Source organism: Acinonyx jubatus, chromosome A3 (genome assembly GCF_027475565.1).
Source record: "Acinonyx jubatus isolate Ajub_Pintada_27869175 chromosome A3, VMU_Ajub_asm_v1.0, whole genome shotgun sequence".
Classification (NCBI taxonomy): domain Eukaryota; kingdom Metazoa; phylum Chordata; class Mammalia; order Carnivora; family Felidae; genus Acinonyx; species Acinonyx jubatus.
Window position 1 is genome coordinate 94,199,916 of NC_069388.1, and position 22,400 is coordinate 94,222,315.

At 37.2% G+C, this 22,400-nt stretch overlaps 1 protein-coding gene across 5 annotated transcripts in view; it reads left to right on the forward strand.

The window, feature by feature from the left end:
• The window catches only part of CTNNA2 (catenin alpha 2), a 1,092,768-nt gene that overhangs the window by 1,000,235 nt on the left and 70,133 nt on the right, over positions 1-22,400 (forward strand). For all 5 annotated transcript variants that reach the window (XM_027072095.2, XM_027072097.2, XM_027072096.2 and 2 more), the window contains 3 exons: positions 3,152-3,303; positions 12,645-12,758; positions 20,779-20,960. In XM_027072095.2, the coding sequence (XP_026927896.1) occupies positions 3,152-3,303; positions 12,645-12,758; positions 20,779-20,960 (448 nt within the window). The remainder of the gene's footprint in view (positions 1-3,151; positions 3,304-12,644; positions 12,759-20,778; positions 20,961-22,400) is intronic.

Here is a 22,400-nt window from a genome sequence, read left to right on the forward strand (position 1 = left end):
CATTCTGATAGATGAGCTAGAACTTTAATTTTTTCAGAGCCTTACTCTGTAAAAAAGCACAGCCTTAAGGATAATATGTTGATTTTTTTAAAATATATGAATCATGAAAAGATTCAAAGATAAAAAAAGGGACAGAGACTAATGTAACTGAGACCTTGCTCCTACCCTGAGGTATAACAAATATTAACATTTTGCAATATCTGATTCATATTATCATTTCCTTAAGAATTAAGATACACTTGAAGCCTCTTTACGACTCCTACCTAATCCCATGGCCCTCTGTCCCCTCAAGGACAACCACTATACTTAAGGTGGTATATATTCTCTCAGAACATGTGTTATAAAAATATGTATGTTTAAATTATGCACGGTACCCTCATGTGTATTTTTAAATTTCTCACAAATGACATCTCTTTTCAGTTTGCTCTTCCCAGTCAATATTTTGAACTTAGGGACTTATTCTCTTGACTATACTGGCTGTCTCCCGACTTATATCCCTAAGTCCATTTTATTCCATCCTGATGAACTGCCCATGAACATAGAGTTAACAGCTCACTATGTCTCCCCAGCCTCCAACTTAGTGGCCTTGACAGCCCTGGGATACTGCTGATTAGAAGGGATCTCTTAAAGCTGTTACTTTTATTCCTAGGTTTCATATAACTCTTTTTAACTCTTGGAGTACTCAACCTGTTAAGAAGAAGCTATAACTGTAGAGAAAAGGTGTTCCTGTGACTCCGATATTCTCAACATTCCTAATAAGTACCTCTTTAAAAGTCAGCATTTGGCCATGCCCTAGAAAATGTCTCAGCTCACCAGTCGGGACTGGAAAGCTTCATTTTATTAGATTTTGTCAAAGTGTTTGTCAGAATGATGTGTGCCCATTTTTGACTCCCATCTACAGTAGAAGGATTCCCTTTTTTTCCACATGCTTGGTGAGAGGGGTGTTAATAAGCTTTAGTTTGTTTGTGCATTCCAACAGGTATGCAATGCTATCTCACTGCCTATGCTGTAAGTTTTACAGTTATTAATGACATAAAACATCATGTGTTTATCAATAATATGGGATTGAGTATTTTTGTGAATTACCTGTTCTAATCCTTTGTCTATTTTTCTATTTTTTTTTGCCTTATTCATTTGTAGTAGTATTTTTTCTTTTATATTAGAGAGGAAGTGCCAATGGAGGCTAAGGCAGAGGGAGTGAGAATCTTATGCAGGCTCCATGCTCAGTGAGGAGACTAACACGAAACTCGATCCCACAACCATGAGATCACGACCTGAGCTGAAATCTGGAGTCAGACACTCAGCCAGCTGGGCCACACAGGTGCCCATGTAGGAGTATTTTACGTACATGTAGGCATAGTAATTGTCAACAATAAGGACAAAACTTCAGGCAGCTAACTGCTACTGATGGTACCATTCAAATCTGTAAAATTGTGAATGTTCATGATGGCAGCTTAGACATCAAATAGAATGAAATTGATATTGAGAATTTTCAGTTGAGGAAAGGAAGGGGATTTGTAATTTCGTTTAAGAAAGATACTCATGTGAAAATGCCAAATACATATAGCAATATTCTCACGCTTAGGGAGGTGAATTGCAATGATTGAGATTATTTAGTCATGTAAAACAGTTTGTTCCCGACACAAATGGATAGCTGAAATGGCCTTAGTTTAATGTGGTAGTTTTTAGACATACATTTTTATTTGATTTTTGCAGCAATACAACTCAATGTCCACCAATTCCTTTTATGCAAAAGCAGTGCAAAGGCACAAATGAAAAATGCAAATGGTATAGAGAACCAATCACAGTAATTCACTCACAGAAGGAAATTCACCCCATGCATACTTTGGTTTTGATCATGTCTATTGAAAAAATGGTTACTCTGTTTTCCTGTAATCCTCCTCTTTTTTTTAAAATATACTTTTTAACATTTGGCTTTTCCTAGTAGAAATACGTTTTTCGAGGAATGTTTTATCTTGAATACTTTGACCCTAGAAAGTAATTTAGCAGAGTTTCTCACACTAGGGATTAAAATGGATGTTAAAGTATCCACAGAGGGTGAAAACAAGTATAAAGACGAATCAGGCATGAATGTTCAGAAATGGAAAATAGATGAATGATGTTTCTATTTTATTGTCCTTGTAAATAAAATGAATTGTGCTTTTGGCTTTAATTTGCCATGTGAATTGATTGTTACAAAATAAAAGCTGAAAAAATTGAATTATAATTTTTGAGAATCAGTGAATCAGCAGCATTTTTGTTTTAAGTAGCCAGTGGAAGTGTTCCAGACATTCCACTAAATTTACTTTCTGCAAACCTCCAGTGTGTATGTAGGTGTCTTTGTGTAAAGAAAGAGGTGCTAACATTTTAGAAATTCATATATGCTTTTCTTTCACATCAGCATGGTCCTGGGAATATGGAACAAAATAAAATTCATCTTTGAGCCCACTGGGCTCTAACCCTAGGCTTTGTGCAGGAGTATCCTGGGATCCCTTCTCCCCTCTTGTATGGTCTTTCCATAAGCCTCCACCCACTACCGTCCCCCACCTCTAATCTCAAGTCCTGTATCAACAAAAGTGGAAAAGATTGGATCACTTCATTCACACATTACTATGAAGTCATATAGGTTAAGGTCTGTTACTCACTCATCACCTATGACTTTAGCGTATGATACTAGTTATATACTTATAGAGGCTTTCTGAGGGCCAAACACCATCCAGTAAATGTGTATGTGTTATCTCATTGAAACTTAAGATAGGACCTCCTATTTTATAGACAAAGAAACAGGTTTAGAAGGAGTTAAGAAAACTTGGCCAAGGTTTCAGAGCTAGTAACCATCAGAAGTCAAATTCAACTCAGGTTAGGAGAACATGAAATGCATATGTATGCACACTATACCACCCTACCCTGAGCAAGTTTCAAAAACTTGCTGTTGTATACCATCACCATTCATGGAGTAATGATTTACTTTCTCTGCTGAAGGTAAGTGATACAAAGACCACTAAACTGGATCCATCCCACTGACCAGGTAGGCAGACAGCTCCATTGAACCGTTGGAATAACTGGAGTGTGCCGCCTTGCACAAGGGCTGGAAAAGGAAGCATGAAAGAAAGATCGCATAATCCACTGTTTCTCACTTTGTTTAACGCAGTGATGCCACGCTTTGCTGAGCAAGTAGAGGTTGCCATTGAAGCCCTGAGTGCCAACGTCCCTCAGCCATTTGAAGAGAATGAGTTCATTGATGCCTCTCGCCTGGTATATGATGGTGTTCGAGACATCAGGAAGGCTGTGCTGATGATCAGGGTATGTAAGGCCTCTATCGCTTGGAGCTGATCAGAGCTTCTTGTAGGGATCCCAAAGAATTTACTTTTGGTCATTCCATTGCTTAATTTAACTTGTTAAGCTGTTTGGCTCCTCATTTAGTCACACAAGGGGGACTACTCAGACAAAAGGGACAAGTGATCCAACAAGCCTAGATTCACGCTGAATAACCTGAAAAGTGATGTCTTTCCTGTTTCTGGCATGCATTTTGGTTTAAATTTGATACTAACTTTCAGGTACCCTTGCTGTTATCTGTGTGGTCCTCTGACTAATGTTATTTTCCCATTAGGATCAGAAAGCCATGTGATGGAAAGAAATGAAGATTATCCAGTTTAATAGTATCAATAATAATAATATGAAACAGTTACATTATCCTTGTAACTAATAATTAAGACCTGATAAATAAGGCTGCATAATCTTGCAGCAAACCACCCCCCACCCATGGCTCACCCTACTACCTTCCCGTTATCAGTTTGTCAGGTATGAGCCTTCCAAACCATTGTCCAAGTAATTATTTAGAGGTATATGCTAGAAAAATACAAAATATAGTAGATTTAAAAACTCAACATAACTATTATTTCCAACTGGCTTTGTTCACCCACAATGTGCCTTCATTTATCTGTATTAAGACCTACAGCCTACCTTGTTCCATTTCATTGCTCCATAATATTTCATTGTAAGATATTTTTTTCTCCTCATCTTACCAACAATTTGGCATAGTTTGCAAACAATTTTCTTACCCATAGAACTCATTCTTAAACTGAAACATTCAAAAGCAAAATTGATGACACAAATACATTTGTGACTATTATGACTGAAGCAGAGATGGGGCTTCTGCAGTGCCAATCATAAGCACATGTTGTCCGATAGCAATATAATGTCAGCCACAATTGTAAGTTTAAATTTTCTAGTGGACACACCGAAAAAAAAAGAAGCAAGTAAAATTAATTTTAATAATATATTTAACTTAACCAAGTGTATCCAAAACATAATAATTTTTGACACATGGTATGAGCTACATTTAAAGTTGTCACTAGCTCATTGTAGCTCATGTCTACCATATTGGATGCAACAGCCTGGATTGTATTTTCACCTTCGTCCTCTAACGTTGTCTCGAAAGCTGCTCAATAAAACCATGAGATATCTACTGAGTGCATTTTGAAAAAAACTCTCTCAGGGTGATCACTGAACATCTAAACTAATATCTCCTCAAACATTGCGAGACAGTAATAACCAAATAATGTCTGTGGTATATTGTTCTCTCTGGAAAGTATATACCTGGTCTTTTGAGTATTTTGTATATGTCATTAATTCTCCCCCAAATCCTGGTATGTTTGAAGTCATTAAATTCATGAGTGGTCCTCTTCAACTGTGGTATCCAGAGTGCATCTTGATGCTTCCATGGTGATCTGAGCAGGTGGAGTAGAGTATCACCAAGAAGAGTCTCTTTTCCCTCTTGGTATCTGTGCTTCTCCTGAAACAATCACCAAACTCCTTCACTTGGGAGTGAAGCATCTTAGAATTTTCTTCCCTTTAAATTCAGCTTGACTGTTTTCATGTTAACTAGGTCTGCCTTTCATAATAATTTTATGATCAATTCAAAGTGTTCAGATCATTGCATAAGTTGTATCAGACGACACTAATTACACTTAACAATGTGGAGTTCAAATTTGGAATTTGGAGACTATTGGTTGTATTTCCTGATCTTCTAACTTGCCCGTTTTAGATCTGTCAACTTCATCACCTTTCAAGATTTGGCTGAGACCTTCTTTCTTCAAGTTTTTTGCCATCAAAAATTCTGTCATTCTCTTTTAACTTCTGTAACTTTCTGCTTGCTATAGTGTTTATTACATTATTCCCTTTTATGTCGATTACCTTCTTTAGACTGAAATTTTGGAAAGCAAAGCTTGTATTTTTATTTTCCCTGCACTGTGGTGCATTTTCTGGCGCTTTATGTGCACTGTATGTGTGGTGGTGGTGGAAACAGATACCTGGGGAGATAGGAAGGTGACAGAGAGAAAAGGGATGAGAATTGGAGGAGGAGAAGCCAAAGAGAAAAAGGCAGGCTTTTAAACCTATAAGAAATTAGATCATTTTTTTCCATTACATACTAACTTGTGAAATAAGGTAATAGACCATGAGAGTTATGTTTTCAAAGCATTTGACACTAAATCCCACTATAATGCTCCAGATATATTCCCTCTTTTGCCATTTTTCTGCTTTGTTAGCCTTCACATTTTTGTGACAACCATTCATCTGGGAGGCTGAGGAAGTTTATAGCCATCATTCATTTATTCATTCGTGAGCTGTAAAAAAACATAATTTTAGATAAAATGCCATATCTTTGTTTCATGTAGTGTCATTCCTGCATCTCGACATTTCAAGTGATTTGATCAGATGGATTTCACACCACTTAAAACTTAAGAGAGAAATGTACAGTATGTACAAATTGTTATTTTTAAAATCCTTCTCCGTTCAGCACCCACATGGCTCCATCTTGTACTTAATTTCTTGGTTTACTTTCCTAGTACAATGATTAGGTCTACTGAAAAATCCACTGCACTGAGTTTGAAAGAAAGACAGTGAGATGAGTAGAGCTGTTTCTTTCCCAGCAAATCTGGCCATGCCCCCTTCCCTCCCAAAGTGTTGATTATACTTTGTAAAAAGTATAATTCCTCCCCCCACCTCACCCCTGAAAATAAATGCATCATGGATCCTGAAGGGTTAAGTGCTCCATCACCTTGCCTCTCACTAATCAATACATATTTAATGTGATGTGGTCCAGGCACTCCAGGGCAGCTCCAGACAACCCTCTGAAGTAGACAAAACTTGTCCTTTCTGTACCCCAACCTCACCTTTCAGGTCCCCACTTCTCTCTTGGAACAGGTATAGTCTGCTGTGAGACTAGGTTTTGTTTACTTCTTGGTGAGACTTGTCCTTGGTAATCTATCAGCCAAGAAGGAATTTTCTAATTACCCCAGCTGGTAATTTAAAAAAGGAATACACCTGATGGTCGTTATTTGTAGTAGTTATATCCTGTAACCTTGCTGTGAACTTTGAGTTACAGAATACTGAAACATTGTTCCAAAGGGAACATTGTTAGGTTCCTGTGAGCCTCTGTTTACATTCTTATCCACTGATCAATATATAACTGTGTTTTATATTTTTATATTTTATGTTTTTGCTTAAAGACACTTTATTTAATACATGGTGCTGACTCATTAACATTGAACTCACAGCCAGCCTCACTATAATTCATTCCTGAAGGAAGCTCATCTAACACAAGCATTTTCTCTGTAAGGTGTATCACAACCTTCTTACACTTAGGAACACTAAATAACATGTTAGCACTGTACTTGCAAGACATTTTAAGCAGAGGAAAAAAATGAATGCTTATTTATAGCGTCATAGCTGAAACAAAAGGGCAGAGCCTTGTGCTATGTGACCTCAGCTGGGAGCACACAGATTAGGTGTCTCAAATTTTTTTGCCACGTTGTACTTGTCTGTGAAAAACTACCCAAACACTGATTTGGGGATTACAAAGAAGCTTTGGTGAGTAGGCAAATTCACAAATAAGGAATCTACAGGTAATGAGAACCAAGTTAACATTTAAGAGTTAGACATTTAATATGGGAAATTAAGATAACTGGGTAGGGTAGAAGGAGGTAATATCTTGGTGTTAGGATATCGCTATAAAAAAAACAGTAATTTCTTCTCATAACAATAACCCTGAAAAAATCTTTTATGATATCTATATTCTTTTATAATGTAATTGGAACCCATTAATTTGGCTGCACATGATACTTTTGAAAGCAGGTCACAGAAACAGTAGTGCCTGGGTTCAGGTAAAAGTCTAAAGTTTAGGGGCGCCTGGGTGGCTCAGATGGTTAAGCATCTCACTTTGGCTCAGGTCATGATCTTGCGGTTCGTGGGTTCAAGTCCTGTGTCAGACTGTGCTGACAGCTCAGAGCCTGGAGCCTGTTTCTGATTGTGTGTGTGTGTGTCTCTCTCTGTGCCCCTCCCCTGCTCGCTCTCTGTGTCTCTCTCAAAAATAAATAAACATTAAAAATCAATAAATAAAAAAATAAAAGTCTAAAGTTTAACTTGATCTATCCCAAGCTGTGCCTGAAAGGGCCCTTGGGGCATTGTAAGATGTTTTAAAATTTCAAGGGAAACATGCAGATGTCTCTCCGATATTGTGGGAAATATTAGCCAAAAGTAGTTCACGGTTTAAACTCTAGGTTGGTGTATTTGTTTTAATAACATCCTGTATTTGTGAAGCTGGGCTTTTGGTGGTTGCTGTGAGAAAAAGGAAACTCAGTGGATGTTCAGTTGTATTCCAGGATTTGAGAAGTCATGTTGTTAAGTCTAATCAACTTAATCCATTTTTGTGATTTAACTGCTTCATCAACAGAACTGTTAGGCTTGTCGCTGTTTTGTTTGTTTTGTTTTGTTTTGTTTTTAGCCCAGAGGCACCTTGAAAAAGATGACTGAGACACAGTGCTTCAAGCAATAAAGTTTGAGGACCTATGGCTTAAGTATTTGGGCATCACTGGCACACTGATTTTCATCTCTGCTTCAGTTTGCTTATCTGCAAACGAGGACAAATATGGCCATAGCTATAAAGTACTAGCATACAACTGGCAGTAGTTTCCCAAGAAATATTTTTTCTCATTCTGCTGGGGTGAAGTTTCTTATTACAATCCATTAACGAAATAGAATTTGTCAAGTAAGTTAACAATATTATTAAAATGGCAGGGATTAGAGTTACTCATCAGAGCTAGAAAATAAAGAGTTGAGGAGACTTCAGAAACAACTTTGGTGGCAAAATTGATATTCCTCTTGCAGATCGCTATTATCCAGTTAATTAACATGGTTCCATAAGGTTCCTCGTTTTGTTTTCCTAACCCAAGTAATTAGAAATAATGTCTTATGATTTTAAGAAAAATTCGGTAATTTTGTCTTGGTTATCTGTTCATTAAGTATTTATTTAAAGCTTACTAGATGCCCCACACTGTTAGAGGGACCCTGAATGCAGAGGTGAACAAAACGCATCAAGAGATGTATATTCCTCTGGTGGAAGACAGAAAATAAGCAAGGAGATAGAACATGTCAGTTATTGTGCCATGGGGAACACAAGCAGTATAAGGGGATAGAACACAGGACGGGTATTTGTTTTATGAAGGATGGTCACTGATTGAGTGGCATTTGAGAATAGATGTGGAGGAGGAGGAAACAAGCTATAACAATATTAGAGGAAACGTGTTCCAGGTGGAAGGAATGGCAGGTGCAGACTAAGGACCATGCTGAATGAGATGGGAGCCATTGAAGTGTTCTAAGCTGACTTAGATCTTCCAGGGATCTTCACCCTAAGAGTAGACTGTATGTGGAAAAAATAGAAGCAAGGAGATCAATCAAGAGTCTTTCAGAATGACGCAGGATAGAGATGCCAATGGCCAGTCAGTCCTGACTGAGGTGACTTGGCTCTACATTGACTTCAGGGAAATGTAATTCTGTTTTCTCCATTCCATTGGTATAGTCATTCTGCTTGGGAAATCCTTCTTCATACATCACCCGAACTCTCTTGTTGCCTCTCCATGTCCTCCTCATCTTTCTGTTTCTAATGAAACTCTCATACGCATTTGAGCCTTTATTTTAAATGGGCCTCAATATATTTTTCATGCGGTTGGTGAAACAACTCTAAATCCCTCTGTCTTTTCTCATTTTGCTTCTCTCCAGAAACTGTTTTAGAGGATACTGAGCATTTGATTAGGAGCCAGAGGCAAGCGGATTGGTCCTTTTCTGCAACTGGCATGTGTTGTAACCCGCCTGGACAAGCACATGATTTTCTTGAGCCTGTGTAATAGGCACAAGAAAATCTCATAGACTCTTAGAGGGGGCAGATTTTAGAGACCAAATACTTTAATTGTGTCATTTTTCAAATTAAACCCACTTTTGCAGTCTAACAATCAGATAATAGACCTAGGGAACCAAGAGTAGACCCAAAGTGGTTCTTGATTATTATAAAAAAGTCTTCCCTGGGAGCACAGAAAGACAGAATTGAGACTTGACCCTCAGAGTCCAGCCTCCAATCTAGTGAATTACACATTTTGGTGATTCTTTTTACTCTATAAGACTACCTAATGATATAAGTCCTATTATCTCTGGGCCCATTTGCAGACCTTCACTATTTTTCCATGTCTCTTTTAATGTATGGGGATCTTTGAGCAACTGACACATAACACTGCTACTTTTTAAAAGAAAAAAAAAACAGTGCTTTCATGCAGTTAACAAAATGAACATGCACACAACTTTTTAGAGAGAGAGAGAGAGAGCAGAAGAGAAGCAGGGAGAGAGAATATTAAGCAGGCTCTACGCTCAGCCAAGAGCCTGACATGGGGCTTGATCCCATGACACTGGGATCACGACCTGAGAGGAAATCAAGAGTCAGATGCTCAACAGACTGAGCCACCCAGGCACCCTGCACAGAAACATTTATATGGGTGACTTGGATGGGTTTGCTGCATGATTAAGGCACAAGAAAATATTTTAAGCTCACCCATTTGCCTGGTGTTACTTGTGATGGTTACAGGCATAGGCCCTGAGCCCCCTCAACTTGCTAGGTGTAACACCCTGGAAAACTGACTTGACTCTGAGTCTGTTTATACATCTGTAAGATGGGGATTCAATGTATTTCATTAGGTTTTTACATGGAGTAAATCCTTTAGCTGAATGCTCGGCCCATAGTGGTTGGTAAAAAATTATTCCCATTATTATCATTGCAGTTGGTATTGGGTATATATTTTGTTAAGCATAATAATCATCATTATCACATATTACTTTAGTTCACTTTTATCATTTACAAAGCATTTTCATATATGTTTTATCCTACAATCCTGAGAGGTAGATGGGACAAATAGGAATTATGATCTCCATTTTATGAGTGAGAAGATAGAGAAGCAGAAAAACTGTACATGACTTGCCAAAGACACACAGTTTGTGAGTGGCAAAGTTAGGCCAAAAACATTCCAGTTCCCTAGGTCCACTTCCAGGTTTTTTGTGTTTTGGGCTTTTTGTTTCTGGGTTTTTTTTGTTTTTTGTTTTTTGTTTTTTTAAACTTTGTTTTGGTTCCCGAGCCATAGTCACTTGAATGAAAGCTCATCATTATTAACCGTATGATGCCAGGTTGTGTTTGTCATTGACTCATCTACTAAACACACAGATCATTGAAATGTTTGGACACAGTGCTATAGGCACTGTCATATTTTCCCTTTTTTTCTGTTGAGTGAGGTTTTTCATTTTACTTTTCTCTCTCCTTTTGAAAAACTAATGATGAAAAGCACTTGAAATCTTGTCATCTCATCCGTCAGCAGAATTTACCAACTTGCTGTAATTGTTCTCTAGTACATTTCAGACGAGTGAAAAATGATCAGAGATTATTGTCTCTGTCCGCAATGAAAACACAACCAGTTATTTGAACCACGTTCTGCCCACCCCACCCCTCCTTTAGTTAATAAAGTATGGGAACAAAACCTCTTTCTTTTAATAATTCTGTGAAAGAAAATTGAACATCTGTAGATGACTGGGTGAATATTAATAGGGTTGATGGAGAGAGAGAAGGAAAACAAGAAGGATACGCCAAAGCTTCAAAAATTACTACACATAAGGTGATATTGGCATGAAGACCCCATTTTATGCCTGTCTGACCAATCTCAAGCCTTCATCAATAACCACACCTGATTAATTACAGTGAGGTAGCCAAAGAAACCAGCAGAATAAAAATGTGCCCTTTTGGATGAGGAATGGGGTACCTGTATCATCAGTACTGCTGTGGTCTATTTCTTCCTTTTGAAATACAGAGCCCTGGGAGATGGTGTTACTGTGTGCCAGGAGGCAGTTTGTGGGTGACTGTCAGATCTCAGTCTAATGACCATTGATCTAAGAATGTCACACTAATGCACTGTGTCCCCTTTGTGAATCATCCCCACCACCCCCGAGTTCATCTTCTTAGAATTAACAGAGATGATAGTCTACAGTACATACTGCAAGATTTAGAAAGTTTTGAGCAGGTATAATCTCTCATGCCTCAGTTTCCTTATCTGTAAAGTGGAGAAAATGGTGTCTGCATGATAGGACTGTTAAGAAAATGGTATGAATTAGTATATGTAAAGTGCTTAGAGAAGATAGGCATTGGCACATGAAAACCACTTAACACATGTTATCTATTATGGTTATTAAAGATGGGGAGTATTTTTATTTCTGGATTTGTAGATTAATTCATACACTTTTTTCTGACACTGGACGGGATCTTCATGTAACTACTCACTTTAAAGACATTCTATAGCTGCAATTCTTACCTGATTTATAAGGTGAAAAAGTTAGACACAATTGGGCACTTGTGTCTAAATTCTAATTCTGTTGTTAACTGGGTTAGGGACATTGGACATGTTGTTTCTCAGAACCTTGGTGTTCTTATCTCTAAATAGAGAATGATCCTTATTTCACTGTGCTTGGTTTTAGCTAAATTGATACTATGTATGAAAGAGTTATTTAATCCTTTGTAGTTGTGTAGTAATTGTTGGCTTTACTTTTTAAAAGTGTTTGAATGAGTTGATTTCAAAATCCTAAGAAATTATGATGGAAAACACTTTTTAAATGCCCATTATATGCTAGACACTCTACACAAAGAATATTACTTAATCTTCACAAAAATCACAGAACAACTTTTATCAATATCACAAGGGAGGAAACCAGAACTAAGAGGATTTTGCCAGTAGTCACACAGGGGTTCATATTCAGGCAGTCTTGAGTCTGGAATCCATAGTCACAACCTGTACAGTATACAATTTAGTGACCACATCAGATACTTCATCTGGAATAACCATTGGCTTGGAGATTATTTTCACTATCAACACTAAAAAAGACTGGGAATAGAGCAAAAAGGGTATTATAGACCACGTATAGGTATAACTTTTGTTGGTGGTGGTTATTTTCTATCTTAAATAGATTTATATGGATGGAAAAAACACAAATATAGTTTGTCTTAAAACTAGAAAGCATGTCATGTCAAGAGTTAAATAGCATTTTAATACCTACAGGAGGAAGAAATAAAGTATATATTTTTTAAAAGGTAAACTGGGGCAGCTAGATTTTTCTGACTCCATTGCAGCCAGCACCCCCCTCCATAACCCCCTACATGTAACTGCCTACAAGCTCTCTTTCCTGGGAGCCACTTAGCCTTATCTGCCACAAAGTATATGGGTGGCATTGAGGGTTATCAGTTTAGAATATGCTGATTCTTCTCCTTTCCTTTGTACTTTTAGACCCCAGAAGAACTAGAAGATGATTCTGACTTTGAGCAGGAGGATTATGATGTGCGCAGCCGGACAAGTGTTCAGACTGAGGATGACCAGCTCATTGCAGGACAGAGTGCACGGGTGAGTGGACATCCAGGACTTGGGTTTCATGCACCGGGGCTATTTACACCATATTGATTTGAGGGTATTTCTGACCAGAGTCTTGGAATCCCAGAGATTCATAGCTCAGAAATCTGCCTTCTTACTTGTGGTTGTTTTTAGGAATTCATATTATTTTTTTTAATTTTTTAAAATATTTATTTATTTTTGAGACAGAGAGAGACAGAGCATGAATGGGGAGGGTCAGAGAGAGAGGGAGACATAGAATCCGAAGCAGGCTCCAGGCTCTGAGCTGTCAGCACAGAGCCCAATGTGGGGCTTGAACTCACGGATCATGATATGACCTGAGCCAAAGTCGGACGCTTAACCAAATGAGCCACCCAGGCGCCCCGCAATTCATATTTTACACAATGGAAATAACCACTAGTGCTTCTGATTCCTATTAACTCCATTTTCTCTCCATCACTTGAGACTTAGCAGCCACATCACTCCAAACAATTTAAGAGTATAGTGGATTTTATTGGTTTGGAATCATGAATAGATAGTTCAACAGCTAAGGAACACATGAATACTCAGATCTTGTATTGGCACAGACACCACAGTTCTGTTTGAGGTTGCCAAACTTACTAACTCAAGAGGGAAGGACAAATGGAAAATTAGAGCGCTACTTTGTTATGGGCTCCATACTCTGTTCCATGTTCTGGCCTAGGGTCTCTGGTGAACAAGACCACATCTTTGAAATTGGTCCAAATTCATCAGAATAGAGAAGTAACTCCCCTTCCCTCTCACTAATACCTGCTTATGGCCAGGGAGGTAGCCCTAGATCTGTCTGCCACATGATAGAAAAAGAAATTATACAGACATATTAGAAATATGCCAGTTTAAGGCATGGAGCAGGAAGCAACAGAAAGATTATTGCTCTGGCTGCCATTTGAACATTCCTGAACACTCAGTGACACTATCTACCAACAAAAGTGTTTCTAAGAGGATTCTGACCAATCCTATTAACTGTATCTCCTTGAGGGTAGATGCAGGTAATCAAGGCAAGTTTCAAGAGATTATATCCTTGGGGATTATAAAAGAGGGTGAGATTATCCTCCCTTTAAAGACTCAGTTTTCATAGGGCGAAAACAATCTCATTATATAGATTGAGTTCTTACTATATTCTAGTTAGAGTATTTTAATTCTCTATTATGCTTTACTTTAGGAAAAATAATGTATAGGAAACAGGAGTTTGTATATGAAGCATGAGTCTGAGTGATTTAGGAAAGAGATTAGGAAACCCCAGAAAGCTCACACTGGTTTAGGAATTGTGAAAGAAGAGTAGACAGAGGAAGGGAAGAAAAAAAAAAAGTTAGAGAGGGAGGGAGCCAAACCATAAGAGACACTTAGAAACTGAAAATAAACTGAGGGTTGATGGGGGGTGGGAGGGAGGGGAAAGTGGGTGCTGGGCACTGAGGAGGGCACCTGTAGGGATGAGCACTGAGTGTTGTATGGAAACCAATTTGACAATAAATTTCATATTAAAAAAAATAAAATAAAGAATAAATAAATAAACAGGACTCAAAGAGGACTAAACCTTATGTTAAGAAAATCTTTGTACTTATAACCCAATTTCTCTTTCATGCTTTATGCCCTGGTACTCTCATCCAACAGTGAAATGATTCACAAGATATATAGATGGACATTGATAGGGGAAATACGAGGGTAAAAGCCAGAATATTAAAGATGCACTGGCTTTGGTTCAGACAGATTTGGTTTTGAATTGTAAAGAGTGGAATGAGGACAATGCTCCATTACATGTTGCTTAATTGCTATGAGCCTCAGTCCTTTTATCTGTAAAATGTGAATAATAGACTTGATAGAATTCTTTTGAGGTTTAATTGCTTAATATTTGTAAAAAAATGAACAGAATACCTGACATACATTAAGTGCTCAATAAAGAATGACTGAAAATTGTCATCCTTTGGAAGAGAAATCATTTTGTATCACAGATTAGTGACAGTAGAAAAGTACACAAAAGAATATGAAGCCCCCTACTTGGCAAATCTTTTGTGGACTGTAATCCTTCCCCCACTCCCAATGTTGAAATTTGAGAAGTTCATTAAGCTGAGAGGCTTTGGAGCCTGTTTTGGCATAACACTAAATCATCTCATTCATCAGGTCAGTTCCTCTTCAGAATTAAATAAAACCAGCATTTTTGTGTCCATGACAAAGGGCAAATTTGAGTAATTCATCCAAACATTAATCAATTCAAAGTCAGTTTGATTGACTGAATGCAATTCAGTGTTGATACAGCCCAGTATCTTGTCTCAATGATCAAGGCATATTTACAACCCTTATCGTATTTTATAATCACCATCTTGTCAAACTGGCATTATTAGTCCCACTTCTTACAAGAATGTAGTCCCATTGTACTTCCATTTCATGCATCTTACATTAGATATCAAGTCAATTAAGATGGGTGAAAACAGAAGTCAGATGGCACCTGTCTATATCATCTATTATATTTTTCACCCAGTAGGTGAAAAGACAATTGTTTTTTTTTTTAAAGGTTTTTCAGCATGAATTATGAACACAGTCCAGGATAGTAACAAAGTACCCCTATAATCCAGTACTTGGTGATTTGTCTTTGAGATCCATCATGTGGCCTGTGTGATTAACTTGCAGCAGACAGCATTAGTTATTGAGTCAGCCTATTTTAGCCTGTAATTATATGATGACAAATCAGAGACCTAGAATTATGGCTGTAAGTTGGAAATAAGAGGGTGCATTGAATTGCTGAGATGACAGATGGTCGAACTTTTGACCAGAGAAGTATGTTAACTTGGTCAAAATTGTGAAGGAGACCAAAGTTGTCTTTGACAGAGGTAGTTGCCCTTTGTATCAGTCAGTCCTTCCTTGTTAACGGCCTTATTTTTTGTTTGCATTCAGATAAATTCTTCCTCTCTGAAAGGGTAAATTAATCTATAAGGAGGTTAAGGTAGGAGAAAAGCTTTTAGTACCTACTCTAACATTGCTCCCAAATTCTGAAATTAGATTATTTCCTTTATGTGTCCTTATCTGATGCTTCTCTACAGTATTTTGTTGAGAGAGGGAAAGGGAGAGAATTATCATACCCTGCTAAAATGTAGGAGGAATCAGACCCTATGATCCTAGACATGACATCTTAAAAACTGCTTCTTCACAGGTTGATGTAGTTAAAATTGGTCAATGAAAACTTTTGGGCACTTAACCTTAGTGATGGAATATATAATTTGGAGTCATACAGACCTGATTTTAAATATTGTCTTGATCAAGCTGTGTCTCTTTGGGCAACTTTCTTAGCCTCTCTACGCTTTATCTCTCTCTCCCTCTCCCTTTCTTTCTCTCTCTCCCTCTCCTCCTCCACTGTCTACCTCATGATGTCCGATTAGAACTGCATGATAAAATTTGTATCATAAGATGTGTCACATAATATGAAGTTGATAAAGATGATGATGATGATAATGCTTATAGCATAAGGCAGTTTTTCATTAGAAGGCTGGTCAAATAATTTAACCTAAAAGAGCATGGACAATTTAGGAAATCATGAAAGTTTTTACTTGAAATAATGGGATAATTAACTCAATTTTCCTGTTTACTTCAGGGCCTGAGACTGGTAAAAGTCAAAGGACCCTCTTTAACTACTTATATTTATTATTCTGCTTTAAAACCAAGTGAGCAGAAATTGACACATTGAGTTTTAGCCCTTTTAATCACTTATTTATAAAGATGTACTTTAAGCCTAAATGTTAGACTCTTAACTCTGGCTTAAGGAACTAACACTTGTCAGTTTGGAGGCTCATAGACTCCAAAAGTAATTTTTTCTCTTTGAGATTGGAAAAATAATCATATCAAAAGCTCCTGAGATTTAGATTGAAGAAAAAATTCTGGGCAGAGTGATTGTTGGCTTGTATCAGTGATTTGCACTTTGGTTTAATAAGTAGAGTTTATAATTTCAATCACAAAAAAATTGTTGGCTCTTCAGAAGAAAAGCTGAGAGCCTGGGATCAGGAAGCAGGGAATTTTGTGGATTAAAGTCTCTGATGCCACAGTATGGGGCCCCAGATCAACCAATCTCTGGAGCTGTGCTTGGCTACTATGCATAGAATCAGCAGAAACTCTAAGACCACCCCAGGTGATCACATCACAGATACAGAAAAGCTGATTTGTTCCCTTTCCTCTTGGCCATGAAAATCATTTTTCTCATGTTGCCTTAGTTTGAGGGAATGAACAATTGCATAGTATATATTTTCTATTCAACTTGATTTGAATGTAGTCATCTTTTTTTTTTCCAGCTAAAACTTTAATGTGTTAACATTTCAAACTGCTGAGTTACATTGATAAGACCTAATTAAAACGCATGTGTTGAATTTTAATTTGATTAACTTGCAAATTTTGCAGTTTGTGATCTACTGTTTATAGATAACCCTTTTTTAAGATTCCAGTTTCAGAAAAGGTCAATTATGAATTTTTAAAAGCCAGGAGCATTTTAAGAATATTTAGGAAAAGACTTTGGCTCATCGATAGCTACATAAGCAGAAGCAAATGTAATAACACTTGCACCCAAGTCACACACCATTAAGTGCATTATGTGGGTTGAGCACCCCTAGAGTCAAAATAACATGTTCTTTTGCAAATCTGCTTTGAAGGGGCCATTTTTTTTTCTTCAGAATTGTGCCCTTAGAAAATGTTTGTCAGTTCTAGTAACTTCTCTTGAACTCTGTTGATGCAGTGAGTGGAAAAATGGTTACACAGTCAATCAGAAGATATATATTGAGCTTCTACTGTTTGCAGGATGCTGAGGCCTCTACCCTAAGGAAGCTCTGAGAGAAGTCAAAAGTAGGGCATCAATAGGAATTAGAGAGTAGAACAAGGCAGTTAATACTCAAATCCTAAATTATACAACTGAAACTCATGTGACAGAGTTCAAAGAAAAGTGTACACCCTTCAATGCACAAATTAACCCTTTTGAGACAATGAAAGTTTCATTGCTTTCCATCTGGGTATTGAATATAGAGTCTGAAGGTCTGGTGGGTAGTTTTACAGCTTCTTCTACAGAAAAGCACCTAATGAATGGTTTACATAATTCTAGTTAGGACTTCTGAGGTCTAAGTAAAACATGAATATCAGTTTTATATGAGGACTACAAATTAATCTAGGACAGCATCAGATCATCAGACAGGGATGCTTCAGGAAAAAAGTGCATATTTAACTTCTGCAAATCCATACCTATCTCAAATGCAATGGGATAGCTGTCTTGTTATTAGTACAGTATTTCATATTTGAATTTATAATCAACTCTTCGGTATTATCAGCCACCTTTTTGATAGTTTTTAAAGTACTTTAAAATATTCTTCAAAAATACTATTTTAACCATATTGTATTTGTCCCAGTCTGACTTTTTAAATATGGATAGCAATTTGTGTATATGCACATGGACACTCACATACACATACACAGACACTCACATGTTAGTTATATAAAGCCACACACATGCCTGCATGGAAGTTTGTACACATGGCTATATATTAGTAAGATGTATCTGTGCAGCTACTTGTCTGAGGACACCTTCATGTAAATTATACAAAGAGATCCCTTACTCAGGCAAATAAAGTCTCATCTCTAGGATGTCCAGCCTGGTGAACAATGCTTGTGATTTCAGCAATACTTGCCCCACTGGAATGGGATCATTGTGTAGTGTCAAACCTGTATGGTTGTGCATGGTGATCCACTTGTACACGGTAGTTAAGTATGGTGTTAGTTGACCTGGGTTTGAATCCTATACATACAGCTTATTAGTTGTGTAATATTGAGAATTTAATTTCTCTGGGTCTTAGTATCACCATTAATAAAATAGCGGTAATAATAGTATTAATCTTGTAGCATGCTTAAGTAGATTGGTTTTTTTTTTGTTTGTTTTCTTGTTTTTGTTTTTTTGTTTTTTTTGTTTTTTTTACATACATAAGCCTCTTAGCACAGTACCTGGTATACATTTCTGTACTCAAGGAATCATGTCAATTGTCTATTTATGTATAGTAACATAGACTCTGGGCCCATCCCTTCTCTTTCATAGCAACTAAGTAATGAGCTCAAGGGGTAGCTGGAAAGGAAAACTAATATAGCCATGATACTAATATATTAAAAATAATCCCATAGATGCTTTCGTTTCTCTTTTTGGAAAAAACACAACACCTTTGTTATTTCATTTGCTGTCCACTATAACACCCTGAGGTAATTTTTTACTATTCTTAGATCTGAAGAAGTTAAGAATATGATCCAGTAGCGATTAAGTCTTAACCTAAGTCAGTGATAGAGCCCATTGAGCCCAGTTTTCCTGAGTTTATGTCCATTGATATTTTTACTAGAAATCAACAACCTTTCTTCCCAATAATTTACTTACATTAGGACAAACTTTATAATTTAGGAAGCAAGGCTTTATTGTATGTGTTATTTTACTTGTCCTTTGCAAAAGTTTTAAGTTTCCCAAATCATGCTTTCATTACTGAACATACATATCCCAGAACCAGAGGGTTACTAGTGCTGTCATACTTATCCACATGCTCCTTTCTATGAAACAGGTCACACATGGTTCTGTGAGGATGGAATGAAATGATTCCAGACATTGCATTCAGGGCAATGCATACATGGTATTTACCAAATGCAGTTGATTGTCTTTATTTGTGGTACCTATATTCTATAACATCACCATGAACACTTAATTAGCAGCTATGGAGTCATGGCTTTTAGAGGAAATAGTGTTAGGTTCCTGAGAGCTCCTGGTCTCAACATTTTATTTCAACCAGTAAATACAGAATCTTGTTTAATGAATGTTTCCTTTCATATGCTTTATAGTTTTGATTCATTATCATTGAACTCATGGACAAGAGCACTGTAGCTCATGCCTGAATGAACCTTGTCTAATACATGTATATTTCTCCATAAGGCACATCACAGCCTTTCGGTGCTTAGGGACACTTAGAAAGCATTTGAGCAGTATGGTTGGGGGCTATGTTAAATAGCAAAATTACCAATAAAAAGTACAAATATGTGGAAAATATGGCACCAAATAGACGACAGAAGGGACCTGTTGTTCAGTGTTGAAACGAAAAGACAGAGAATTCCTTGTTCAACCATATCTGTGAATAGGCCTGACAGGTGAACCCAATTTTTTGCAACTCTCTGCATGTCTGTGAATGACGAGAAAGCACCACAAGTATTGATTTTGGGCTGCCAATAAATTTTAGAGAGTAGGCAAATTTGTATAGAAAGATTCCATAAATAATGAGAATTAGCTGTAGTTCTTGCTTTTCTACATTCCCTTACCTAGCAACTTTTGAAAATCGACCTTTACTTCCTAAACCTATATTTTATCCCATCATACCTTCTACTTCTGCATACTAATAGGTTCTGTAGGGAGTCATGGTTATCTCAGAATTTCCACAGGGAAGATGGAAGAGGGCTGGGAATAGGTATGCCATCCCTGAAATGCCTTGGGTTAGGGGATTGTTTGGTATCTAATCATGCATTCCTTCATTAACACTCATGGAAATTCTCTCCACCCCACTTGGATGCTCAGATATTGTTTAAAATTCTTCTTCTTTCCAGCGACAGAAAGCCTTTTTTCTTTTTTTTCCTTCTCTGAACAGATTTCAGTGTTGAAAGAGGTGCATTCTTTCATCTGGTAAAAGTTTCTTGAGACCAAATATAAAAATTGTCAAGAATAGATTCTTTTGAACAAACATATGTCATCAAAGCAACACAGAAGTTCTGTTACTGTCAATGTGCACATACCTTTTGGATCTCTCTATTTTTGTGTGTGTATAGGAATAGGGACGGGGATTTGGGGGATGTTACCAGTCTATGCTTTTGCTTTCCTGGGGATGGAGAAAACGTACTTTCTGGAATGGCGGGGCAGCCTATAAACCTTGTCGGGGTCTGGCTTTGCCATTAACTTAAGGCAGAGTCAACCTACTTTACTTTGTCAATATTAGTCACACTTATTCTGTAACCCACACAGGCCATCATGGCACAACTACCGCAGGAGGAGAAGGCAAAAATAGCTGAGCAGGTGGAGATATTCCACCAAGAGAAAAGCAAGCTGGATGCCGAAGTGGCCAAATGGGATGACAGCGGCAATGATATAATTGTGCTGGCCAAGCAGATGTGTATGATCATGATGGAAATGACAGACTTCACAAGGTGAGGCCCAGAGACAGGAAGATGATTTTCTCATTAAACCCAGAAGCGTAACAGTGTATATTAGCATGTGAGAGCCTGCTGAAAAATTAAAATATTACATCAAAGCAAGGTAGTGGTATTATAAAATTTATATGTGTAAGTCAAAATGATATGGACCTAATTCTTAGCAGATAGTCAAGGAGGACAGATTCATTTTTGTGATTATTATTGTTTTAATTATACCAAGTCAGTCATAAAATCTAACCCCTGGGAGTTGAGTGACTCATTTTTGTTCTGTGCTGTTTTGCAATGTTTTTAAATACTGTTTTCAAGATAAGGTGAACGATTTGTTTATATTCCTTTGGGGAAAAAAATGTACATCTATACATCTGTGTGTGCATACATACATGTAATAGGTTGAATGCGAAGTCATGATCAAGCATTGATCTCAGCTCATGTTTTACCCTTACATACAAAGATTCAGTTTCCACAATCTGATCCCATAATTTTGACAGGGAAATTAAAAATTGTATAAGTTTTATTCCCTTTTGCTGTAAGCAGTGCTTTTAATAAATCAAGAGATCAGTCAGAATTTTGTCGGGAGGCTTTGCCTCACCGGGGTCATTGCTGTTTCTGCCACTGCAATTTTAATCTCCTCTTTAAAGGGAGGTGACATTTCTGCCCTTCCTACTACACAAAGGGCAAATCAAGGGAGAGCAAAGCTCAATGAAAAAAATCCCTGGATTTTGAAGCTGAATACAGGTGATTTTAGACCAGCCTCTTACTGTCTTTGTTTATTTGCAAAATGGGGAAATAATGCTTTTCTTATAATCTTCATAGGAGACCTTTAAAATCCAACGAGGTAAAGCAGTTGTAAATTATGCTGTTATACAAATATAAGCTATCATTATATTACAATTTTTTTTCCATTGGAAACACAAATGCACATGATCAAGATATTTTAATGATTAAACATGATATTTGTTTATAAAACTATGTAAGATATATGGTAATGCCAAAACATCACCTTATGGGTGACAATATTTTTAAGGATTATTGAATGCTTCTAATAGGAGAAGGCTACAATTGATTTTACGTAATAAAATATGGAATATCTCTGCCTCATCCCCCTTACCCTTTGCCTCTGGCCAATATATACTAATGACATTGCCTGGGCCTTTCTCTAAATATTTTTACATTGTTTTTGGCTTCAGTGGAATTACTTTAGTAATATGAAGGTGACCTTTGAGACTTTTTAAATGTCATTGTATTCATTAGAAGCTCAAATTTGTACATCCGGTTAGTCTTTGTCGGCTTCACAGATTTATTTCACACACGAAAAATAATAGCAGGAAAAAACAGTCTGAGCTACTACTTAAGGATACTTCATAGCTAAGTATGAATTTACTACAAATCAGACTATTCTGGCAGTCTCAGTCGTTGCTTTTCTAGGCCTGTGAT